The sequence below is a fragment of the Cygnus atratus genome, chromosome 3 (genome assembly GCF_013377495.2).
Source record: "Cygnus atratus isolate AKBS03 ecotype Queensland, Australia chromosome 3, CAtr_DNAZoo_HiC_assembly, whole genome shotgun sequence".
NCBI lineage: Eukaryota > Metazoa > Chordata > Aves > Anseriformes > Anatidae > Cygnus > Cygnus atratus.
In genome coordinates, this window is record NC_066364.1 from 100,214,797 (window position 1) to 100,237,067 (window position 22,271).

At 35.5% G+C, this 22,271-nt stretch overlaps 1 protein-coding gene across 1 annotated transcript in view; it reads left to right on the plus strand.

The window, feature by feature from the left end:
- Nucleotides 1–21,769, plus strand: part of GPATCH2 (G-patch domain containing 2) — a 123,300-nt gene extending 101,531 nt beyond the window's left edge. Inside the window, exons 9-10 of the mRNA XM_035557975.2 lie at nucleotides 5,170–5,252; nucleotides 18,099–21,769. Of these exons, the coding sequence (XP_035413868.1) occupies nucleotides 5,170–5,252; nucleotides 18,099–18,268 (253 nt within the window). The 3' untranslated portion in view covers nucleotides 18,269–21,769. The remainder of the gene's footprint in view (nucleotides 1–5,169; nucleotides 5,253–18,098) is intronic.
- The last annotated feature ends 502 nt before the right edge of the window (nucleotides 21,770–22,271 follow it).

Here is a 22,271-nt window from a genome sequence, read left to right on the forward strand (position 1 = left end):
ATTCACTCAGATTATGCTTTAGTTTTGTAAAGTTGAGTTGTGCAACACACTTCATTTTTTAATCATTTTATTGGTTTTCTTATCTTTTGCAATTGTGAATTCAGTTTTTTTGTTCTGTTGTTGTTGTTTTTAATTTTTAGCTGCTGACGTGAGCATTGCTTCACATATTCCCTGCTCAATTTCTGTTTATAAGAACCATTTCAAGCTTAAAGTGAGTCATGGTACTCACCGCATTCTCTCTTCAGTGATACCTATATTCATATCTATTACTTATCTGTATTTTAAGACTATGAAAAGACAGTGACAGTTACATTTCCACTTCAAAACAATTCTCTCAAGTCCCTTCTAAAATGCAAACAGGTCAACTCTTGTCTTATTGTAATCTCTTTTAAAGAAGTTCATTTAAACTTTTGTCAAGCCTCTACATTACCTAAAGCATTGTGATGATAAAATTGAAGAGTTCTACAGCCATCTGCAGGAATGCATTGATACTGTGGCAGAATGATGTGGCACTGTTTGTAGTGAATTTGCTCCTCAGGTGAGAGAGATGCTAATTGGAATAGAATGGATAGACAAGTATTGATCATTGCAGATTCACCTAATTACAATATAGAAATCAGGCTTGAAAACATTAGTATATCGTAATAGTATACAGCATAGGATTTTCCAAATCAGAGCACAGAAATGTAATAAACATTGTTAAACAAAAAACACACAATATTCCACATCTGGCTTTGTTAGCAATCAGTACTTTTATGCGTTTTTGACACAGAGCATAAAACCATTGTCTCCATTACTTACAAGTTATCTTAGCAATGTCATAGTGTAGTCTGGTAAATGGTTTGACAGTAAATATACTGGGGGACAAAATGAAGCTTGCATTCAATGATGTTGTAACTGCTGAACACAATTACAGTGCATTAACAAAAGCAACTGCTCTGATATCAAAGCATTGCAGCTTGCAAGGAAAGTGACAGCTGCTAAAAGCAGAAAGAGTAAAGTGAGCAACAGACATCTTAAAATGAGACATATAAAATAAACATGCAAATATTTTGTTTTTAATGCACTAGTACACAGAGTTCCCCCTAATGGGATGACAGTCATGACAAGGCCGTTGTACTAGTTCATATGAAGCTACCTGCTATGTAACACTATCTTCACTTCTTCTTTCTGAAGAGACTATGGATAAATTATTGGATTTTATTAGGATTTCTTTTAATTTGGGGGAGAGGGGTTGGGGTTGGTTTTGTTGTTGTTTTGTTGTTGCTTGTTTTATGTTGGGTGTTGTGTTGTTTTTTTGTTTTGTTTTTTGTTTCTTTCTTTCTTTCTTTACACTTGGAATGTCAGTGATAATAGATCCAGGTCTTTGCAGGCCTTCTCAGAGACTGGGCTGGAGAATTTCTAACTCCAACAGCAGCAAAGATGATAATTACTAATGAGATAGTCAGGAACCACTGTCTGAGTTCAGTTGCTCACAGGGCGGATCACCAAGTGAACAGTGCAGCTGTAGGTTCCATCCCACAGCAGTTTGTTTGGGGGATGCAACCAAACGGTCCATTGACTGCAAAGGTCAGGTTAGATAAAAATCTGAAATAACCTACTAGAAATGTCTTGGAGAGGTGAACGTATGTAACAGCAGAAAAAAAGGCACTCATGAAAAATACTTTCTTCTTGAGCTTTGACAGTTATGGAAAAAGAGAAGTTTGTGTTGCATGGGCATGGATAGAATTATTTGGGGATTTTGAAGAGACAATTCTTGGCTTGTTATCATAGCAAGGGCAAGTACCGTGAAAAAAGAAATTGCAGGGAGGCTACAACTATTTAAGAAGAAGAAAGTAAAATTTGTCAGAGTGAATGTTTGTCACAGGAATGTATAGATGTGTGTGAATTGCTTTGCATGACATTGCTTATCTACAGAGGAGAAACATATTTGTTGTATCAAAACTACTTTTCATTATGTTTATTATTTCCATAAAGGTTTTTTTTTCTTTGTTTGTTTTGCTGTTAGTGCCTTCCCCAGTCTGTCTTCAGTTTTGAGGCTCTTATTTACCACGTAGAATGGAGAATCTAAATACAGCACACGAGATTTAAATAAATAAATAAAAATTGACAGTAGTTTTTCCGGTGTTTTTGTTTAATATGTTAAGGCATGACACAACAACAACAATTCCTGGCATGCTAGCATAAGTTCACACCAGCCTGGCTTTTGCAGCCCTCTGATTCCCCCCTGCCACAAGTTTGCCGCGGCTGTGACACTTGCAGGCCTGCTCCACCATGGTGCAGCTGATGCCCTGTCCATGCTCATATTTTTCTTATTGACAGTGAGTGTTCTTGCCAAACGCCAGGGACCATAGTCACATCTGTTTGTCTCCCGAGCTTGTCTGAGGCTGCTTAGGAACACTTTTTATCCAGAGGGCAGCTTTAACTAGGCCTAATACTCTGGAAAGCCTCTATTTGTAAATGCATACAATGAGGCGACAAGTTCCTGTTGTTGTTCCTTAAAAATTATTCCATTTGACACTGCTTGCTCCAGTCCCTGTCACCAGCATGTCAAAAGCCAAGTTTTCAGGCAAGGTGGTCTTAACAAGTTTTATTTTTTCCCTAATAAAATGCCTAGCTTCCCTCCAGAGTACTATTTATAAATGATAGCTAGAAGCAAGCTAGGGATAAGTAGAGAGAAGTCAGGCAAATAGCTATATTCCTTTCCGTAATCCTTGCTCTTCTGATTTAATGCTAAGAAACATAATGCTGAACTTAGCCTGATTGAGGGTCAGAGTTCTCCCTACTTTCTAATACCTCCATTACTAACAGTTCAAAACGTACTGTGTGGCTGAAGTATAATGCTTCATTTCATCCAACCTGCCAGTTCAATAACTGTGATAGTTCTTGTCTCTTCCTCTTAAAAGCCCTGGCTTTTTGTTTTGCTGCAATCTGAACCAGCAGCGCAGATCAGATGATGAGACCTGGTGAAAGTAAACAACACAGCTTTAGCACTGAGAGTTAGTCTGAGGTTTGATGTTAGTGGCCATAAAAATGAATTTGACAAAGCTTAATTGGGGCTGTAGCGTATTGTTCTTTATTTGTGGCACATGGTATTTTCGACGACAACAAAGAAATACCCACTCTCACCTTGTCTGGTGATCGGGTTGCTGCGCTTTGCAAAGACGAATGATTCATTTAGGCTGAAGGAACAAGGCTGCCTTTCAGACATTCATTGATTTAAATTAAAAAGTAACTGCTGTGTTCTACATGAAGGGTGACAACAATAACAAAGCAGTCCTTACTTAGTGTTATTTGTTGCAACTCTATTTGGTGTGCCTGGAGGAAAAGTGGGGAGACCCGAGTACCATAATCTTACAGATCAATAATCTAGATATTTCAATGTAGTGTAACAGATAATCAATTCTGGGTAAAATAACTCAAATGCTGCTAGCTGTTACTCCTGTAGCTTGGGTATTCAGGTTCAATTGCCTGACTTTATTAATTTTTATCTTTCATCCTGCTTGTATTCCTGGACACTTTCTCCCTTTTTCATTCCAAAGACAGAACACAGAGTTGCGCAGTGTTTGACGTATCATTTACCACACAACTTATTCTGTGTGTTTAACATCAATGTTATATACATCCCTTAAATATTCATTCCCCCATATTTTATTTAAATATTAATTTTCTTTATTGTACAGTCAGTTATGGAAAAGTTACAATTATTGATTTCTTTCTGAATTTAGAACTGATATTTAGCACCATGTTAGTATCCTGGTTGTACTGCATTCAATTTCTGGATGTTAAAATCAGATGCAGTTTCAGCTTAGAAGAACTCTAAGGAAGAAAAAATTTGTTTTAAAGTAAGAGAAATCTGTGCTGAAATAGTTGACTTAATAAGTGAAGCTAGAGTGCACTTCTGTGTGTATCTTTTTTACTGGCATATTTTACTATTTAAATAAAAGCACTGAAGTACATTCTTATTAGTTTACTGTATTTTTTTAAATATGTATAAGATTGTACATTGCTTTTTTTTATCAAGACATTGTTTTCCCTCTTTACATTATTGAGCAGATCTGAGGTCTCTCAACATACAGGAACACTTGCTATTCATTTAGATGCAGCACAGCTTAAAAATGTTTATAAATGCAGTAAAGGATAGGTCATATACCCACCCTGAAACCAGATACTTTGAGTGACAGAGTATTACTGTGCTATAGTAGACTATCAGATGCAGTTTTCAGCTTGTAGTTTTACCAACTTTCACCCACACTGCTGTGGTAAAAAGTTCATGGTTTCGAATAACATTTATGGAAACATTAATTGTGTGACATAAATTTATTCCATTTTTTCCCTTTTCTGTTTTAGTTCTTTACAAAAAAAATGCAGGCTACATATATTCCATTCTACAGGGATTGCACACTACTGTAAGAAAAATCATTACTAAAATTGTCCTTTAAGATTATCTCCTAAAATTCAATATTTGGAAATTCCACATTTACCCTCTTTTGTGGTACCTGACTATGAATACCTGGCTGGAGTGCAATAAGTGTTTGTCTGCCATCTTCTACAGCCCCACCAATTTTCCAGTCTTAAAGTGTAAATTCATCATTGTTTAATGTGCATACTGGATAATGTGCTCTGTTATATCATTCTCACAACTAGCCAATGAATTAGGAAAGGGCAAATTGGTGTGCTACAAGTTGACTTCATATACCTTTGAAGAGTTTACTGTTTCATGTTTTCTCATTCATTCTTCATCTTACCTTAAAAGAAATTGATAATACTTTTCCTGTAATAAATGTTGTTCTGACAGTTAGGCATTACTAGCCAATAGATAGCTTACCAACAATATTGTGATCTCTTTAGATAATTAATCTTAGCTATTTTCCTGTCAGGAGCAACAGTGTTTTTGTTTTATGTTGAGCTAGAAAGATCGCCAGTTTTGAAAATTAAAAAGCATTCCTTTTATATTATTCATTCCAGGAACAATTTATGATGCTGCATTTAGATACTGAGCGCTTGTCAACAAACATAATTATGCTTCGATATAAACAAGATTGGTAGCTTCATTGTGCAGCTTCATCTTGGCTGAATGTTTTGATATAGGTTCAGATTATACAAGCTGTGTATTTATGTGACATTTTTCTTCCTTTGTTAATAGTTTTCTCCTATAATTACTTGCAGGCAAACCAGTGTGCATTTAGGATCATTGTGCATGGGAGACATCAAACGGAGAAGGAAAGCTGCTCCCCTGCCAGGACCCACAGGTAACCAATTTCAGTGGGACAGAAGACAAAACACAGTGTTAAATCTGTAAATACAAAGCAGTAGGTCAGTGACCCAGGGAAACGCTGGGTAAACTCAGTAACTTATTATGTAACTTCAGATTTGTCCTGTCCCTACTTCTTGTTAATGGAGTTAAAGAAAGAAATATACTCTTAGTTCTCCCTCAGACGTTCCCAATTTCTAGATCTATTTAACATAGCACTTCTTTAAAGAGAGTGAATCTTTTTTTCATATACTGAGAATCACAGGCAGTAAAAATTACTGCTCATGTCTGTTTAAGCATTGCAGGTTAGAAGACATAAGGTATCTTTTTTTCTGTGAGGAATTTATATGAATAGAATAAGTATCCTATACCATAAAGACAGGACGTGAATTCTTGGGCAAACAATTGAAAATGTGGAGATAAGCTTTAAAATCAGTGCTGTAGATTAAATAGGAAGCAACTTGCAAGCACATTTCTGAAAGATTTTTACAGATGCGAGGTCACAACCATTGCATGTATTTTGCTGATGTCACAGCTGTGAAATGACTTTTTCAATACCTAGCAGTGATTTATAGGACTCTTGTCAGTTTGTTTGTATTAATTATATCTGTGCATACTGGAAGGATTAGACTGCATGTGTTTCTGTGTGAGGCTTTTTCTATATTGGTAATATGTAAATCTGGATTACACATGGTAGTCGTATATCAATTATTATAGCAACACACGCAATGCATCTTCAAATATATTCTAGATATCTCTCTTTAGAGAAGCCTAGTGTTTGTATTCCAGCTGAATTCCCCCTCCTGAAATTTTATTGTTTTAAACCTCAGTGGCAGAAACAGACCAAGAATAATATTAAAAATGTTATTAAAACACCTTAGTGGCAGCAGTATGGAAAAAGAGAATGTCTGGGTCAGGTTCTAAGACTCTGAACATATGTGAAGTGAGAAAGAAAAATACTTAATGGCTGAAGAGAGAATAATATAATTATTTCTACAAGGTGATTTTCACTTCACAACTTTCAAGTACTAAAGGATGTCATTTTGTACTAAGAGGGTATGAAGTATCATGAAATTCATTTTATTACTCATTTTACCTTGGGCCTTTAGCATTCAGTATTTTATTTTACAAGCTGGTTCCTCTGTGTAACTTTGCAAAGCCAATATTTTGATACTAAAGCAAATATATTATATTCAATGTTATGTATCTATATATTCACAATTTCAGAGGTTGTGAATTTCTAAGACTTTCTTTTATGTGGAGGGTGACAGAGAATAATGGTGGGTAAAGGCATCATATGAGGTACCTTTTAACTAGTATGTAGGGTTGTTTTCTTTTCAAGTTCAAGGTAATCTTTTTCAATTTTGCTCTTTACAGCAGGAAGGAGGATTTTTACTGTGTACTCATACAAGTTTTTTTCTGCATTTCATCACTGTAAATTTTTAAGCAAATATAAACTTTGGTAAACTTTGAGTAAACTTTTACATATGCGTAGGTAATGTGTAACATTTTGTAAATTACAGTTCTCTTCACTAGTAATCTTGCTACAACTAAATTATTGTTCAGCTGTTATGGGCCTTGTTTGTTTGTACGTGTCAATATTTTATACCATTTTATGAAAGGAACAGGGTAGAATTGGAAATCTATCTGCAAATAAGGATAAAAAGAACGATTATGTTTATTATTGAATTATTCTCCTTTCAGTGGCTTTAGCAAAGGTATAGGAACAGAAGAAGTAGATTTTATACAAAAGAATTTGTAGATAAACTTTTTTCTTGAAAGAGAAAAAAATATATATGCTTACTTGAACACCAGTTGGAAAATACAAGAAGTTAATAATCTTCCATATTTAACATCATAGTGAAACCTGAAAGGCTGTCTGTAAATGAGTGATTAACTGCAATTTTTTTCTTGAGCTGCACATGCTACATATTAGTAAAGTTTCACCTAATATAAGCCAATCCACTAAAGGAAAAAAAAAAAAAAAGGTATTTTCAAAATCCTGTGGTTTTTGAAAAAAACTGACACTGGGTACAGTAATTCCTGTAGTGCTCTGCAGTATTGCAAATTGTCATTTAAATGTTTAGATTCAGTAGTACCAGAAAGAATGGCTGGTGATACTGATGAAGTATTGAAATATGTTCTCTGTTTTTGAGTCTCACAAGGGTAGCACCTGCTACTTTCAGAAATCTTACAGAGCTATAGACTTCTGGAGCAAGCAGTGTTATTGGTTAAACATTTATTAATTGTGACAAGAACACCCAATTTATTTCAGTACTCCAGCTTATTTACTGCTCTTTCACCTTTGTATTTTGTATTGAAAAAGTAAAATGAATATTGATAGAGTTAGATATTGATTTCTAAATTTATAGCCTGTTCTCAGCCTGGAGTCAAAGTCACATACCAATAGGTTTGTGTATATTAGTAACAAAGAATGTAGATTTACTTGTACAGCAATGAGAAACTATTGAAGCAAGAAAGTTTGAGCAGCACAGTGCATTTTACAGTTTGAAAAATGTCATTTGTAAAGGTGAAGAAAAGCTGTGTTGAAAAGCAATGAAGAAAATGGGAGATAATATTAGGTATGGATTGTTAGGAGCTGACAGTACTGAGATGGTAGGGTCCTATTCTGGCTTTTTTATTTTATTAAAATAAATATTCTGATTTCTGGATACTTGATATAGCCCCATCTGTGTGTTACCAGAGCTTAGATAGATAATTGGTTTATCAACTAAATAAGATACTAGGAAAAATTGTTTACTTCCTACAATTTCTTTTAAGAATCAAGTGTTATACATTATGATTATATACTTTTTTGCGCAGCTTCTTCCATGAAATCAATATTATTTCAGTGATTCAGCAGTCAGATTTGGGGCCAGGTCATTCTCAATGACTTTATACCCTCTCCAGCTACCTGAGCAGTAGAGCAATTTCAGATGACACCCTGACATATTTCATTGCAGCAATACAATGCCCTCAAGTTTGTGCAAAAAAACTCTTAGGCAAGCTAATAAATTATCATGGAAATAACGCTATCAAAACTGGCTTCCAATACCAATGAAAATAATAACAAAACAAAAAAAATCATAATTTGTATGCAAGAGAAAGGACATTCTCAGTAAAGTATTGTTTATACTTGAAATGCATGCATTAGGAATGCTTACAGTAATTTCAGTGAACATCTTAGATTACCTAGTTAAAGTCTCATATCAAGCCAGTAGATGCTCCAGAATTTCAGATGCTGTGTTCATATACTGTGTATACATTCACCCCAGTTCCTTTCCTAGTGACTGTCATCTTCTGTGCAAGCTTTATTTCTCAACCCACTCCTGTTCAATCCCCAGGGCCTTATAGATTTTTATTTTTATTTTTTTTAAATTAGAAACCTCTAAATATTGCTTGCTGGATGTTTTCTTTGGTGTGCAAATTCTGCTTGACATCTGTGGGATGTTAATAACTTAATTTACAGAGTGTAGAAAGTTGGATCCAGAATTAAAAAGTTTAAGTTTTGCTTGTATGCATTACAAATAAACATTTATTTCTATTTGAAAACAATCTTTTTCATCTGATATTTACATTAGTGTGCTTCTTGGTTTGGAGCAGGAAGAAAGTCTGCAAAATCTATTTTAAAAAAGATAAAGCTTTTTTGTAGTTAAAATGCAAAGATTTTTCATGAAAAATGTATGTTATTGTGCATTTTACGGGCAACTTAACTAAGACTGATAATTTTTATGAAAAACACATTTCAGATGTTAACATCTTTGTCTGGATGGCATGTTGCATTGCTACCCTTCAGGCTGGTACAGACTGAAATGACCAAGCTAAGTGTCTCATTTTAAATAATGTGTTTTAATGAAAAATATGACAGATTCTTAATTACAGTAGAAATACTGAGCACTCCTATAATGCCATCATGACTCACTTTAACAAGGTAATCAAAAGGGTACATGTTTTCATTCCTTTTTAAAAATTGCCAACGGAACAGCTAAGCAAACTATTTTGCTGATGCTTAATATGTCAGTGATTAAAAATCAGGCCTGAATATCTACAGTACCAAAATGATGATTTGAAAAAGATTGTGATTACAGTGTGATAACAGAGGTGTCTGAGGGTAAGTTTGTAGTGAAGGTCAACATCCTGAGATAGTTGCAAAGAAAGGGAAAACTTTTGCTGACTTGGTTGAACTGGCAGTAAATTTCCAAAATGCTAGCCAAACTATTTTATGTCTACTTTCTTTCTAGTTTGATTCATTGCTTTTCCGTCTAAATGTACAACTCCATAGACAGAAATCACTTTTCACAGAGCAATACAACACTGACTTGTTGTGAACACTTCACCTTACTGCATTTCTTCTCCTTGGTCTACCAAGGTCCTTTTTGGGGTACAAAGCCTAGCTGCTTGATCTTCCAGCATATGGATACTCCTTGATACTTTTTTTTTCTTTTTTTTTTTTTTTTTTTTGGAACTGATTTCTGCAGGAGATTGAATTTTAGGGACTTTCTGTTTCGTTTCTCTTCTGTTATCAAATTGTTTTTCTAAATCAGTTCAAAAATTAGAAGATCAGGGAGTGCCATACAGTATTTGAAACCACTGTCCCTGCAGAGCAAAATACTTTAATGTTGAACAGAGGTCATCGGTTCAGGCAGGGTCCCTTTCATATGGTCACCAGAGTAATGAGGAGAGTTCAGTAGCAAACTTCAGAAGAAAAGATCCACAATGCAACAAGAACCAAGTTTATACTGGGAATTTGCTAAGGAATTTCTTATGATATAGAGAAAAGTTGGAGAGAAGACAGAATTCTTCAGGCTCTATGCACAACCAATACAAAGTCCAGAAGAACCTTTCAGATCAGCAGAAGACTGTATGTGTATTTTCTACATGCTCTCTTCTCCCAAAATGCAAAAGATTCAAAAATAATTCTCCAAATGACTCTGGGAGTCTTTCCTAAGATAGCTGTTTTTTTCTGGCTGTGGAAAGCATTCAGATCACCTCCTTTTGGACTTCACCTTCAAGAATCGTAAACCGTCTTAACAGAGAATATCACCAGTGCCCTTAAAAGACAGTATTTAAGAAATTTCTGCTCAAAAAAAGGCTAAACCTGGCTTTTTCTTTTCAAGTTCCAAAGATACGTCTTGGTAGGGGATTGTATGCATAAGACATAACTTTCAATGAAGCTGAGAGGTGCCAATAGGAATATTCATCCTCCAGGTGCTCAGTAAGTTCTGCTCTTTCTCCACTAGGTACGATAAAAAAAATGGTGCCCCACAGGGAAGCCACCTCCATTTTACATGCTTTTTTGTTGGTGGTGTGTTTTTTTTTTCATTCATCACCTTTTCCATATGGGCTGATGCACATAATAGATGACCTGTTTCATCATGTAGATAAAGGGCAGGTTATGAGAGGAAAATATTTTTCTCAGGCCCATTTAATATAAGATTCCTGTTTTAGGGAATCCTTCAAATTACCGGGGAAGAGTTAATGAAATGAGCAACACCTTATATTCCTAGAACTCAACCAATAAAAGTGGCACATGACGCTTTTGTCACCCTGCTTTAAGTTGATACCAAAGAACTTTTCTTGACCAGGAAAGGTTTGGGAGTTAAAATGTGCACAGAGGAAATAGGTGCAGTTTTTTTCTCAGTCAATATAACTTCTTATCCCAGCTCTCTACAGCACCCTCTTAGTTAATGGTGACTGTATTTTCTCCCTCCTGAAGGAGTAGGGATCAGTGCTGCAAATAGACCTGCTACAGATTATGCAAAAATCACGTTTCTTAAGGGTTTGTTAGCATGCAATTTACTTTTTGAGTAAGAACTTTGGACTTTCGTGTTTTGTTTTTCTATAAAAGCTTTGTGATTGGTTAGAAAAGTTTCTGACAAAAGCTGTCATAGATACCTGTAATACTCCAGATTCCATAAAGAAAATTTTCACCTTTGATTTCCACTACAACATGAGGAAATTTTGATTTTTTTATTGTCAACATATATCTTGACATTGCCAAGGCTAATTTCATGCCTAAGATTTGCATTCTGATGTCTTCGTTACCAACACAGGGAGTGTTGTTGGCTATGTAAGTGACAGGATTACATTTTAAAGGGAATGGATGAGACCCATGGCAAAGCAGTTTGCAGGATGTGGTTTAATTTTTATGTATTTCAATTGGAATGGGGTAATTCAGTGTCTTCCCAGATCTTCATTCTATTAGCCCTCCAAAACGAGAGTCATTTAAGTACTATTATCATCTCATGTATTTTAGCCAGAAGTCTAAGTAAAGTTCTCAGTTTCTTTGGTTTTGTTCTTCGCGTTTATTATTGTCTACTACTTAGCAGAATAGGTGTGGGCCCTAATAAATAGGCAAATGCTTATTTAGCCTGTAGTAATACATTATATATATATATATATATAAATATATATACATATGAATATGCAGATGTATTTGCCTAGTTTTAATGAATTAATCTTCATCTTTATATTTAGTTTGACAGATGATAATACTCCAAACCACATAGGCACAGAAAGGCAATAGAAGTGCCTATTACCCAATACCTCCAGTATCCTGGAACTCCATCCCAATTTGGTTTAAGATCAGTTAGAGCTACCATAATGGGTGTAGTCCTAATATCCATTTAATCCTCAATCTTTCCGCTGAAATTAATGATAACCAAGCTGTCCATTTGGAGAATATTATTGTGGTTTAAGTTCTTTCCCTGTGGGATTCAGTGCATGGTTACAGTTCTTTTCAGAAAAGTTAGGGAATGCTTATTAGAAGGGAGCAATTTTGCTGTAAATTCTAGGTGTATTGAGCAGAATTTAGGAATGCTTCCTGGTGGAAACGCTTCTTCTGAAATGAAGTCTAGTGAGTATTTCTGTCAGTATAGTTGGGGAGTGAAGCTGACCCCATTTGGACCCAAGTTAAAAGATGGGCTTGAATTTCAAGAGATTACCCTTACCAAGGAATACATGGGATTCTACTAATTCTGGCCTTCTCCAGCCAATGTTAGTAAAGACTGAATAGGCAAGAGGTAGTTTACCCACAGCGTGGTCTGATAGAGCATGGGAGGGGAAGAACACCTGGAAGCCCAGCTCCAAGTGAACTGTGGTGCTAGAGATGACCAGTTAAACCGGTTCAGTGTCTGACTTTTCATCAGTGTGTGGATTTACATTGGGAAGGTTGGAAATGAATACAAAATTTAGGGTCTATAGTGCAGGGAAAGATGCATCTACCCATGCTGCAATTATGCAACCATTCCTTTAATACACCCAGCAGTGGGGCAGTAGGAATGAAACTCTAGCAGCGCTGACATTAACAGCGTTGTGCTGTGACTGCTGGGTAGGTATGGAGGTTTCCAGCACCTACTGAGGCTCTGACTCTGTCCTCTCTGCTGTTCTTAACACTGTGCCAGCTAGAGCAGAATACAGCGCAAGCTATAACTGGGACTATAATTATTCTAAGATTGTTCTTTAGACACAGTGTTTGATACCTCAGTGTGAAGCATATGTAAAAGTCTGGTCTAAAAATCAAATCTCAAATACTTAGCTAAGTAATATGGTATTTTCATAAGTGATTTTTTTATTATTTATGCAGCTATAGTATACTGAATTGTGAAAAACACTAGAGGTACTGATGTTAAAAATACCAGTACGGCTGTCAACTATGTCACATTGCTGACTTTGTACAATTATCCAAAATGGTTTTAAGCATCTAGGCAGTCTGATTCCCATTTTGTTAGAGAGAACTGGCATTAAAAAAAAAAAAAAAGATGCACTACAGTGATGTTATTTTGATTACGTTCCTTCTAAAATGTATTGTGTATCAAGATCAGTCCCTACTGTTCTGAGCTCATCTGTCCAGTGAGAAATCAGAAAAGAAAAAGAAGAGATGGAATATTAAATGCTTTCAGAAAATGAGGGGGAAAGTGCACTAGCTTTTAAAGTGAAGCAGCATGTATCGTTTCGCCTTCCATTGGCTGTTTATCCAACATCAATACAACACTTTAGGAGCCAAATTACTAAACAAGCTGCCAATTAGGCTTGCAGTCAGCTGGATAGATTAGTGGCTAAGAGAGGCAGATACAAGATTTTCATCTCTTGAGCCAATTACGCAAGTGAATTACCATCCACAATGCTCCTTGGAAGATTTGAGGTAGAAAGACTGACTCTGCTGTGATAGACATAAGTGAGATCCAGGGTAGGGGGTAAGGGTTAGCAGGCCATGTATTGCAAAAATTACCCAAGCAAAAAGAGATCCTTCTAGGAAAGGATTTAAAGGATTTAAGGCTGCTGGGAGCGATAGAAGAGGAAATAATAGTTGTGGTATGCTCTGCAAAGGCATTGCTGTTCTACTCACAGGTCTTAATCATATAAAAGAAAGATGAAAGGCCAAGACTATATTTCTGTACAGTGTCATTTTCTCAGAACTGTTTAAAAAAACATTTTCTTAACATCAAAAATAGTTTAGCATCCAGAGATTACTTCAGTATGCCTTCATTTGTTTCTTCCAGCTGGAATAAAAATATATATTTTTTTTAAAAAAAGCATTTTCTAAAATAAGGGTTATTTAAGAGATTGAACCTAGCCATATTCTGATTTTATTCACCCCAATTTAAACCAAACATACTTGATGTTAGTCTTATCCAGAAATTGGACCATACAAATAAATATTGTCATAGTAATGGTTGATAGGGTCACAGTTCCTTTATTATTCTATAATAAATGATAACTTAATTGGTGAGCTTTTAAGTATTTTAAAGAAGCATTTTTCAAACACAATGGATCTGTCAGATAAAAACTGTACATAGGCTCATTTGTTTCCTGCTGAGGATGTTGTACACTGATGTAACATTGTTTCTTAAATATGAAGCAAATTTAAAACCTGAACTTTTGCAAGCTGTTGTATCCAAAAATGATTAAACAGATGTGGAGCCTGCAGCAGTATTAGACCTCTGATCTGATTTTAGCTTACAGATGGAATTAAATTAATTCATGGCAATCACTGTAAAATCAAGGGTATGGCACTGAATGCTAGTGTACTGTTTAACCAGGACATACCTGTCTCAACAGCTGTTAAGAAGAAATTGCATACTTTTATTTTTCATTGAAGCCTGCCTTTAATACCACCATAAATATCATATCAAAATTAAACAAATGCAGTGACTTCTTGGTTTTCACTTGCTAATTTTGCTTCTTCCTTCTCATAGGTACCATGTTCCGTGTATGTAAGGTCATATGCATAATAAATGTAGACCTTGAAGTACGCCCATTCGTGTACACCAAGGTGTATTGCTGGTATTGTGAAGTGAAGAGATGCAAGTGGAGGAATTTTACAGTGCTATCGTTTCAAGCAAGCTGCTGTTCCTCAGTGTTAGCTCCTCACTTGTGTAATGGCAACCACTCCTGCGTCCTGACTTAGTATCTGGTAGATTGGGAACCAGATTATTAAGGTTGCTAAGACTTTTCAGTCTGTAAAAAGAAAAGGCTCTGCACAGGGAATTCCAACAAATTGTTACTACAGAGACTTCCTTATAACTCCTGCAACACCACTAAACCTCATACAGCAATAAAGTTAGAAACAGGCATCCCTGCTTTTTTGCTTAATACGATGTTGCGTAGTTATTTTTTGTGGGATGGCACAATGGGTTGATTTTGTTCTTGCTCCTGGGTGGGTCGAGACTGAACACATCCCAGAGGTAGCACAGCCCTTTTCAAGGCCAGTGTACTTGGACTATTCTCTTTAAAAGGGCCTACTGGCTAGTCCAAGAAGTGCCATGGGCATGAATTAAAAACTGAACTTGAAGATGAATATTACAAGGACAATTACTGAATTTAATTAGAAAGTAAAAGCCCAAAGCATAGGAATGAGGGTCAGGGGAATAACAAACAGTGTAGCATGATTTTTAAGAGCTCTTTTCCATCATGCAATCAAAGATGCAAGGTTGTTTTTTTTCTGTTTGCTCGTTGGCCATGGAATGGAGGAAAAGGGCAGTTATGAATACAGCTGTCCATATTCTTCTCACTCAAGTAAAATATTACATTACAAATTAACATTCCTGCAATTTTCATCCATCATTTGAAAAATTTAAGACAGATGTAGATATATATTTAGATAAAAACTGACTCTACTGCAAAAGAATGTCCTGCATACATTAAACCTTTTTTCAGACTTGAAATAAAAGCTATCTATATCTACCTTATTTTCATGAAAGAGTAATTAGTCAGTGTACATGCCCACAAAATAGGCAAGTTGGGTGGCTTTTTGGTTTTGCCTTATTCTTGCTGTTGTACAAAGACTCCAATCACAGTATCCTTCAGACAGTGGACGCTGTTTGATTGTTTGCCCAAAAGTGAGTTGTGAAGCCAAGTTTATGGTGATTTCTGCTCTCTTCCTTTTTGTTAGAAATTGGCAAAGTGTAAGAATAAAACAGAAGGCTTCAGGGCAGGTCTTAGTGTTCTAACAGGAAATAGAAAAGTATGCACAGTGGAGTAAAAAAGAATTTTTATATACATTTTAGAAGCACTTTATATCTGTAAAAACAAAAAGTATTCCAATTTTACTGTTAGTTACAGGAAGAAAAAAAAAACAACCTATGCCAAAGAATATCAAAAATAGATGAGTTTGTTAAATAACATGTTATGGTACCAATTATTCTTTCATGTATCTTTTGTGTGAGGTTGCTCTGGATGTCCTGAGAATTGAAATTCATGTAGGGAGGTATATGTTTTGCAGGAAAAAAGTCCGTGGGTTTTCCTCCAAATAAGGTAATGAAAAAAATTATTATTTTTTACTCAAGCTGTGCTTTGCATGCCATCCTAGCAGCATTTCTCTTTGTTGCTAAGCAGCATTATGAATCATTTAATATTCCCAATACTTATAAAATATACTCGTATCTTTGTTCTTTACTGCTTGGTGGATCTCTTGGATCTTTCCTTGGAAGTTCCCCCATTAATTGTCCCACAGACACTGGAACCACATCCCATTTCTTACCAGGAGTTCTAAAGAGTAGACCAAAACGCGCTTCCTGGATTTTGCTTGTGAGGTTTTACCTTTACTTTTGTTGAATGGTAGCCTTTCTTCTTTTCACCATTTTCTGAGCTAGAAAGTATAACTAAGAAGGTTGCAAAGCCTGTGTTGTGTATGCCAGGCAGTGTCAGGGAGTTGTCTGTATGAAAATTGACTCTGCCTGTGGGGGCCTGAAAAGAAAGGAAGTCTTGGTCATTGAATTTTGTGCTGGTCAGTTCAAGAGGAACCCTCGCGGGGACAGGAGTCATCTGACTTAAAAGCCTTTATTTTAAGCCTAGCATTAAGCATAGCTTCAAACTAGTATTAAAGGATGCCTTCTCTCAGTACGTTTCCCTTTTTCTTTGACTCAGGGACTGAGATGCTTGGAAGCTGCCTACCTTTCATGTGGCCACCGTTTTTCTGAATCTAAACAGATCTGTAGTGAATAGTGCTTGAGTACTGTACATTCATCATCTCAATCACTATCAGGTTTTTAATATGCACCTCTCCTTTTGACCCTGTGTCTGTGTGGGGGGTTTCCACTGTGGGGCTTTGTTTTCATTTTATGTTTGTGTGTTAAATGAGGTTTTTCAGAAGAGCTTGTTCAACTTTTGTTGTGTTCCTGTTTAGTAAGTTAATATAACAATGAGCCAGCTGCTTGTCAGTAGTAAATACTTGATTGAAGACATCATGGTTTCCAAAAGCACAACACCATGGTCTCCTCCTACAGTATTTTTTAAAAGGTAGCATGCCAGAATAAGTAGGTAGAAAGTTAAATAGTTAAAGTTTGAAGCTGGGCATGTGGTGAGTTCTGTTGTTCTATTATCAGGGGGAAGGAACGTGTTGAAAAAAGCTGAAAAGAAAAAACAGCTGCCTGTATAAAAAAGCTCATGTTAGTTCAAAAGCTTCATTACTTTTTAAAATTTTGTATGGTGTAACTCGTTAAGTTTTACTGCAAATTCTTGAAACAAATATCATTTGTATTCCTCATGGAAGACAGCTACATATGGGAAAGCTTATCCATGCATCATCTCCAAAAGTCTAGCTTGAGGATCTTGGTTGATGAGGGAAAAAACAGCTCTGTTATTTGACATTCACATTTCTTTACGCTGTAGTCATAAGAAAATGAATCTGTTACATTATACTTGCAATCCTGACAATCTCTTCTGTAGTGTTGCACAGCTTTTCTGAGATCTCAATTGTATAAGAAGAAACCCGTAAACAGCATCGAATGTTACTGAAAATACCAAAAAATAAAGATGGATATATTAAACATCTGTTGCATCTTTAATAAAAGAGAAACTGTGTAAGGCTATGGCTGAATTTCAGAATTTTAGACCACCTATTTGTATCTTCTCTGTAGCAGCTGTAGTTGTTTAATCAAAAATATTTATCATGTTTTATTGAAAGAGATCTTGAGCATTGATAAATATTGCTGAGAATGAAAAGATGGTTGTGACATTATGGTGTGCCTTGGCTTAGTAATTTTAATTAGGATGAGACATCTGGGCCATCTTGTCTGTGTATTGGTAGACTTGTGCAAGGGGGTACATGTTCTTCAAGACCGACATAAAACCCACTGTATTGGAATACAAAAGGGTCTGCGACAATATTTGTCACATCTAAAAAATAAGCGAGACTTTAGAAACACTGAAAATAAAGCAAAGCCTTAGGCTGTATTATATAGACTCATAAGCAGTGAGGAGGTCAACATGCGCAAAGACAGCCTGTTCTAGCAACCTGTTAGATGAATTAGGAGAATAAGAAGGTTTAAAGCTTTAAGGGAGATTATCCTGCTATTCTCCACATGGCAGGCAGTGCTGATTAATGCTGTTTCTTTAATCTCAGGGTTTGTAGGTGAAAACACCCAACCAATCCCAGAAAACAACATCGGAAACCGAATGCTTCAGAGCATGGGCTGGACTCCTGGCACAGGCCTCGGACCAGACGGCAAAGGGATAGCAGAGCCAATACGAGCCATCCAGAGACCAAAAGGACTCGGACTTGGATTTAGCTGACAGAAATACACTCTGGCTGCCAAGTAAAAGTTAAGATCAAAAATAATTTAAAAAGACAAGAGAAAAAGTTGCTATCTTGTGTTATTCATTATGATCAGCAGATCCAGTTATTCTCTTCTCAAAGATCACTGAAGTCTTTGTGCTTCACATCAGCTACACCAGCTGCAAAGTATAGCCACAGCGGCAGAACTGGCGTTTGAATCTAACTTTACAATGGTGCTAAAGTGTATGAACACTTGTACTTTTTTATTTTCTCCGGTCTTAGAGTTTGTATTCAGCATAAAATTCAGTATATTCACTTCTTTTCATAAAAGCTTCTGACACAGCAGATTTTAGTACCTAAGCAAATTTTTTTTGTACGTATAATTTCATCTCAAGAGTCTTGATAAGATTTGTCAAGGAAAATGGAACTTTATACAGCTATTGTGTTTTCCCCCTTTTCAGGCAAAATTTCCAAACCTAATATTTCTAGTGTTTAACAGTATTTGAGGATAAGCTGTCATTTTGCCCGTAAGATATACAGGTTTCCAACTGGAAGGTGATATGGTATACAGTTTTGTATAAGAATATGAAAAATGGTTTTGTCATCACAGGAATGCCATTCCAACATCATTATCTGGCAGTGTATCACAGTCTTCCATGTTCAGGCTCAAAAGTAAAGCTTTTATACTTGTTTTTACATTTACAGGACTATCTTTTTTCAGCAGATATTTAAATTTAAAGTTTATTCTGAGTTTGGATTTCTATTTATATCAGTAATCTTCAATGTGTCCACATTTAAGAATAATTTTGGCTTTGAACCTGGAAATTGTATTTTAAAGATGACTTTGTCTTTGAGTGTTTATATACTGGGCTTTGGCATATTTTAAACAATGCAGTCAGTGTTCAGCGTTCGTTTTGTTATCGTGCTGTTGTGAGTGAGCCACAATCTTTAATGATTATGAAGAAACAGAAAAAGGACAAGGAGAAGCAAGATTAGAGTGGAGGAAAGGAAGGGAAAAGATACTTTGGCATCTCACAAATCTAAGCTAGCAATTTAAAATCAAGAGGGATCATTAAGTGTTTTAATCAGTATCCTAATGTATCTAATGTCAGCAGAAGTAATTTCATTAAGCAGTAACCAATCAAGCTCCTAGGGCACTATTGGTCTGCAGTATAAAACAAATTCTACTTTAAAATTAAATGATAGGGCTGAAGAAAACTGTTGTTCAGATGGACTAAGGAGAAAATTCTGACCCTGTTGTAGTAGTTGGCAATATTTACCCTGTTTACGCAGGGAACAGGATTTGATTCTTCAGTCTTTTTTTCTTCCCCTTCTGTGCTACCAGACTGCTTAGAAAAATATTTACCTCTAGATGCTTGCAAAGATGACTCCTTAGAATAAGAGGAGCACAGCTTCCTTCATGTGACTGTGAAATATAGTGATGAATTTTAAGAAGTATTTTTATTACTTGTCTTTTTCTCAGCTTCACCAATTATTTCCACAAAGATAATGCTAGGAAAAGAAAAAGTAGCAGCATTATAGCACTGAATTTGCTTAAAAGTAATGTTCATCCTTTCCACTGTGAGTGCTGTCAGTTTGGGAACATTCTTTCATGATTACCTAGAGTAAAAGATTAGTACCTAACATTGTTTTTAATGATAGCTGAATGCACATGTTCTCTGAGTTTCAGAAGAACTATCTATTGTTGTTTGAATCCCTGGTATCATTGTGTGGTTTTACTTTTTGACACGATAAGAAATTTTAAACAGGGTTGATATTTATAATCAACAGCAACTTTTATGGAGGGTTTTGGGGCATAGCTTAATGTAAATTAGCCACCTCAAATATCTCTTGCACAACCAAACTGAGTTAAACACATTCCATATCCAGAGAATTTCAGGGCCACGTAATTGCAAAGGGCCAAGAACCTGGAGGTCTGCAGACAGCAGAGGTGCTCACTTCTGTAATTGTTTTTTTGTTTTTTTTACAATAATGAATTTATGTGGCACACTCCCATTCTTTCAATGCAATGTACTGCTAGGGCAACTGAAGACCTCTTTGTCTTATACACAATCAGAAATTCCTTCAAATATTTTGCAACATGTGAGTTAAGGACAGGAAATGAATATATTAGTTCTAATTATTCTTGCTCTATATGAAAAACTGTAAAGGAATATTGATTCTCTCTTAAAAATTCATTCTTGTTCTTTGGTTACAACTCCAACATGTCTTGGGTAGGAAATTTTAAGTATGGCATATATAACACTGAGGTATTTCTGTGCATTTTATCATCATAGTAGTTCCTCGAGAAATCAGTCTGCAGCTCCAAAAGTACTTGAAAATATTTCCTGTTTTATGAAGATAAGAGGAAAATAATGGATACTTGTTGAGAGAAAACCTCTTTTCAGCTTTCAGCTCTATTCATCCATTCAAACAGATACACTTGAGCATAAAAATAAATAGCCTTAATCGAAGAATTATTTAGTAAGATCAGAAATCTTATAACTTTTTGGTTTATATCAGTGTTAGAAATGATTAGATGTTAAAATTAGTCACATTGATTTTGGTATGGAGATAAGTAAACCTTTATTTTCCAACAGGTATTCCTATAGATGCCACAGCTAACAGTCAGCTTCATCTTGTAGAAGCTGTAGAAGAAACTGATTTATTAAAATATATTAATCTAGCGTTTCAAGACATTTTAATGTCACAGTAAAATTCCCATTCAGACTCACACTATCATTTTTCTGTTTTTCCACAATCTCACAGGAGTGATTTTAAAGATATTCCAGTAGTGTAATTGTGCACAGTTAAAGCTAGTGTTAAGAAACAAAACAAAAATGGATCACTTTTTGTTTTTTTTTTCTTTTTTAAGCCACCGCAGTGTTAGTTGGCTTTGAAACAAGTCAAAGTACTTGGATTTTTTTCCTTCAGGTTTTTCCCATACCTAACTTGCAATCATACTATGACACATGCTATAAAGCTGGCTCACACTATTTTAAAATACATATAAAAGTATTTTCAGATAATAATTCCTGATGGCTGTGATACTGAAGGTTTTTATGCCTACATAAATAAATATGGAATCATCTTGTATCTAAAAGTTACCATCACTCACCAGATTCTTTCCATTTAGGTGTTTGATTAATTGATAGTTCAGCTGGTAACATAATATTCTGCCTATGCAGAATGTTTAGTAAAAAGAAGACGCATACAATATTACTGGCATTGCATTTTGCTACATGTTCATTGTGTCTCAGTTCTGTGAATTAAGCCATTAACTGTTAATAAAAGAAACACATGAGCGGTTTCTGGCAGAATCCTGTTTTTAAATAAATATTTGTTGAAGTCAAAGAAGCATTATCAGTATGCTTATTTTAACAAGTTTGTCCCTGCATCCATCTTTCTGCAATTAGGTCAATAATGGGTGTAGAATGGCAGTAAGTAGCTAATAATATGTATAGAATGCTTTGCTTTAACAACACAAATGCAAGATGAAATAAAATAATAAGACTTCATTCTTCATGGGTTTTGTATGTTCTTTTCTTTAAACTGCTCTTTTTGATAGCATTGTTATTGCTCAGGTGAATGTAAAAACTTTGTTTCTGAAAATATCATTAAGGTTGCTAATATAGCAAGTAGATGTATATTCTGCTAAAGCTATTATACTTAGAGAGTTGTACCTTCTTACTAGCATGTCTTTTCTAGGTGGTTATTATCCAGCATAAAATATTACACCACAATGTCACAAAATGCCTTGTTTAAAGTGTTTGCAGTACTCTTGTTGTTATCATATACTTCTAAGACGTTTAAATACAAGTCTTTAAGTATGTGTATACTTTGATAACTGTAACAGGACTGTGTGCTCTCTCTTCAAGGTCTCCAAAACTATTGCTCCTCAGAGGAGAATTCGCACTACATTTGTTTTACCCTCCTGCTCCCCGTGCTCACTGAGTAGTTTCAGTAAAGCCATATCAGAAATGGGGATCCCATCCCTATCTTACAATAAATTCAGGAGAC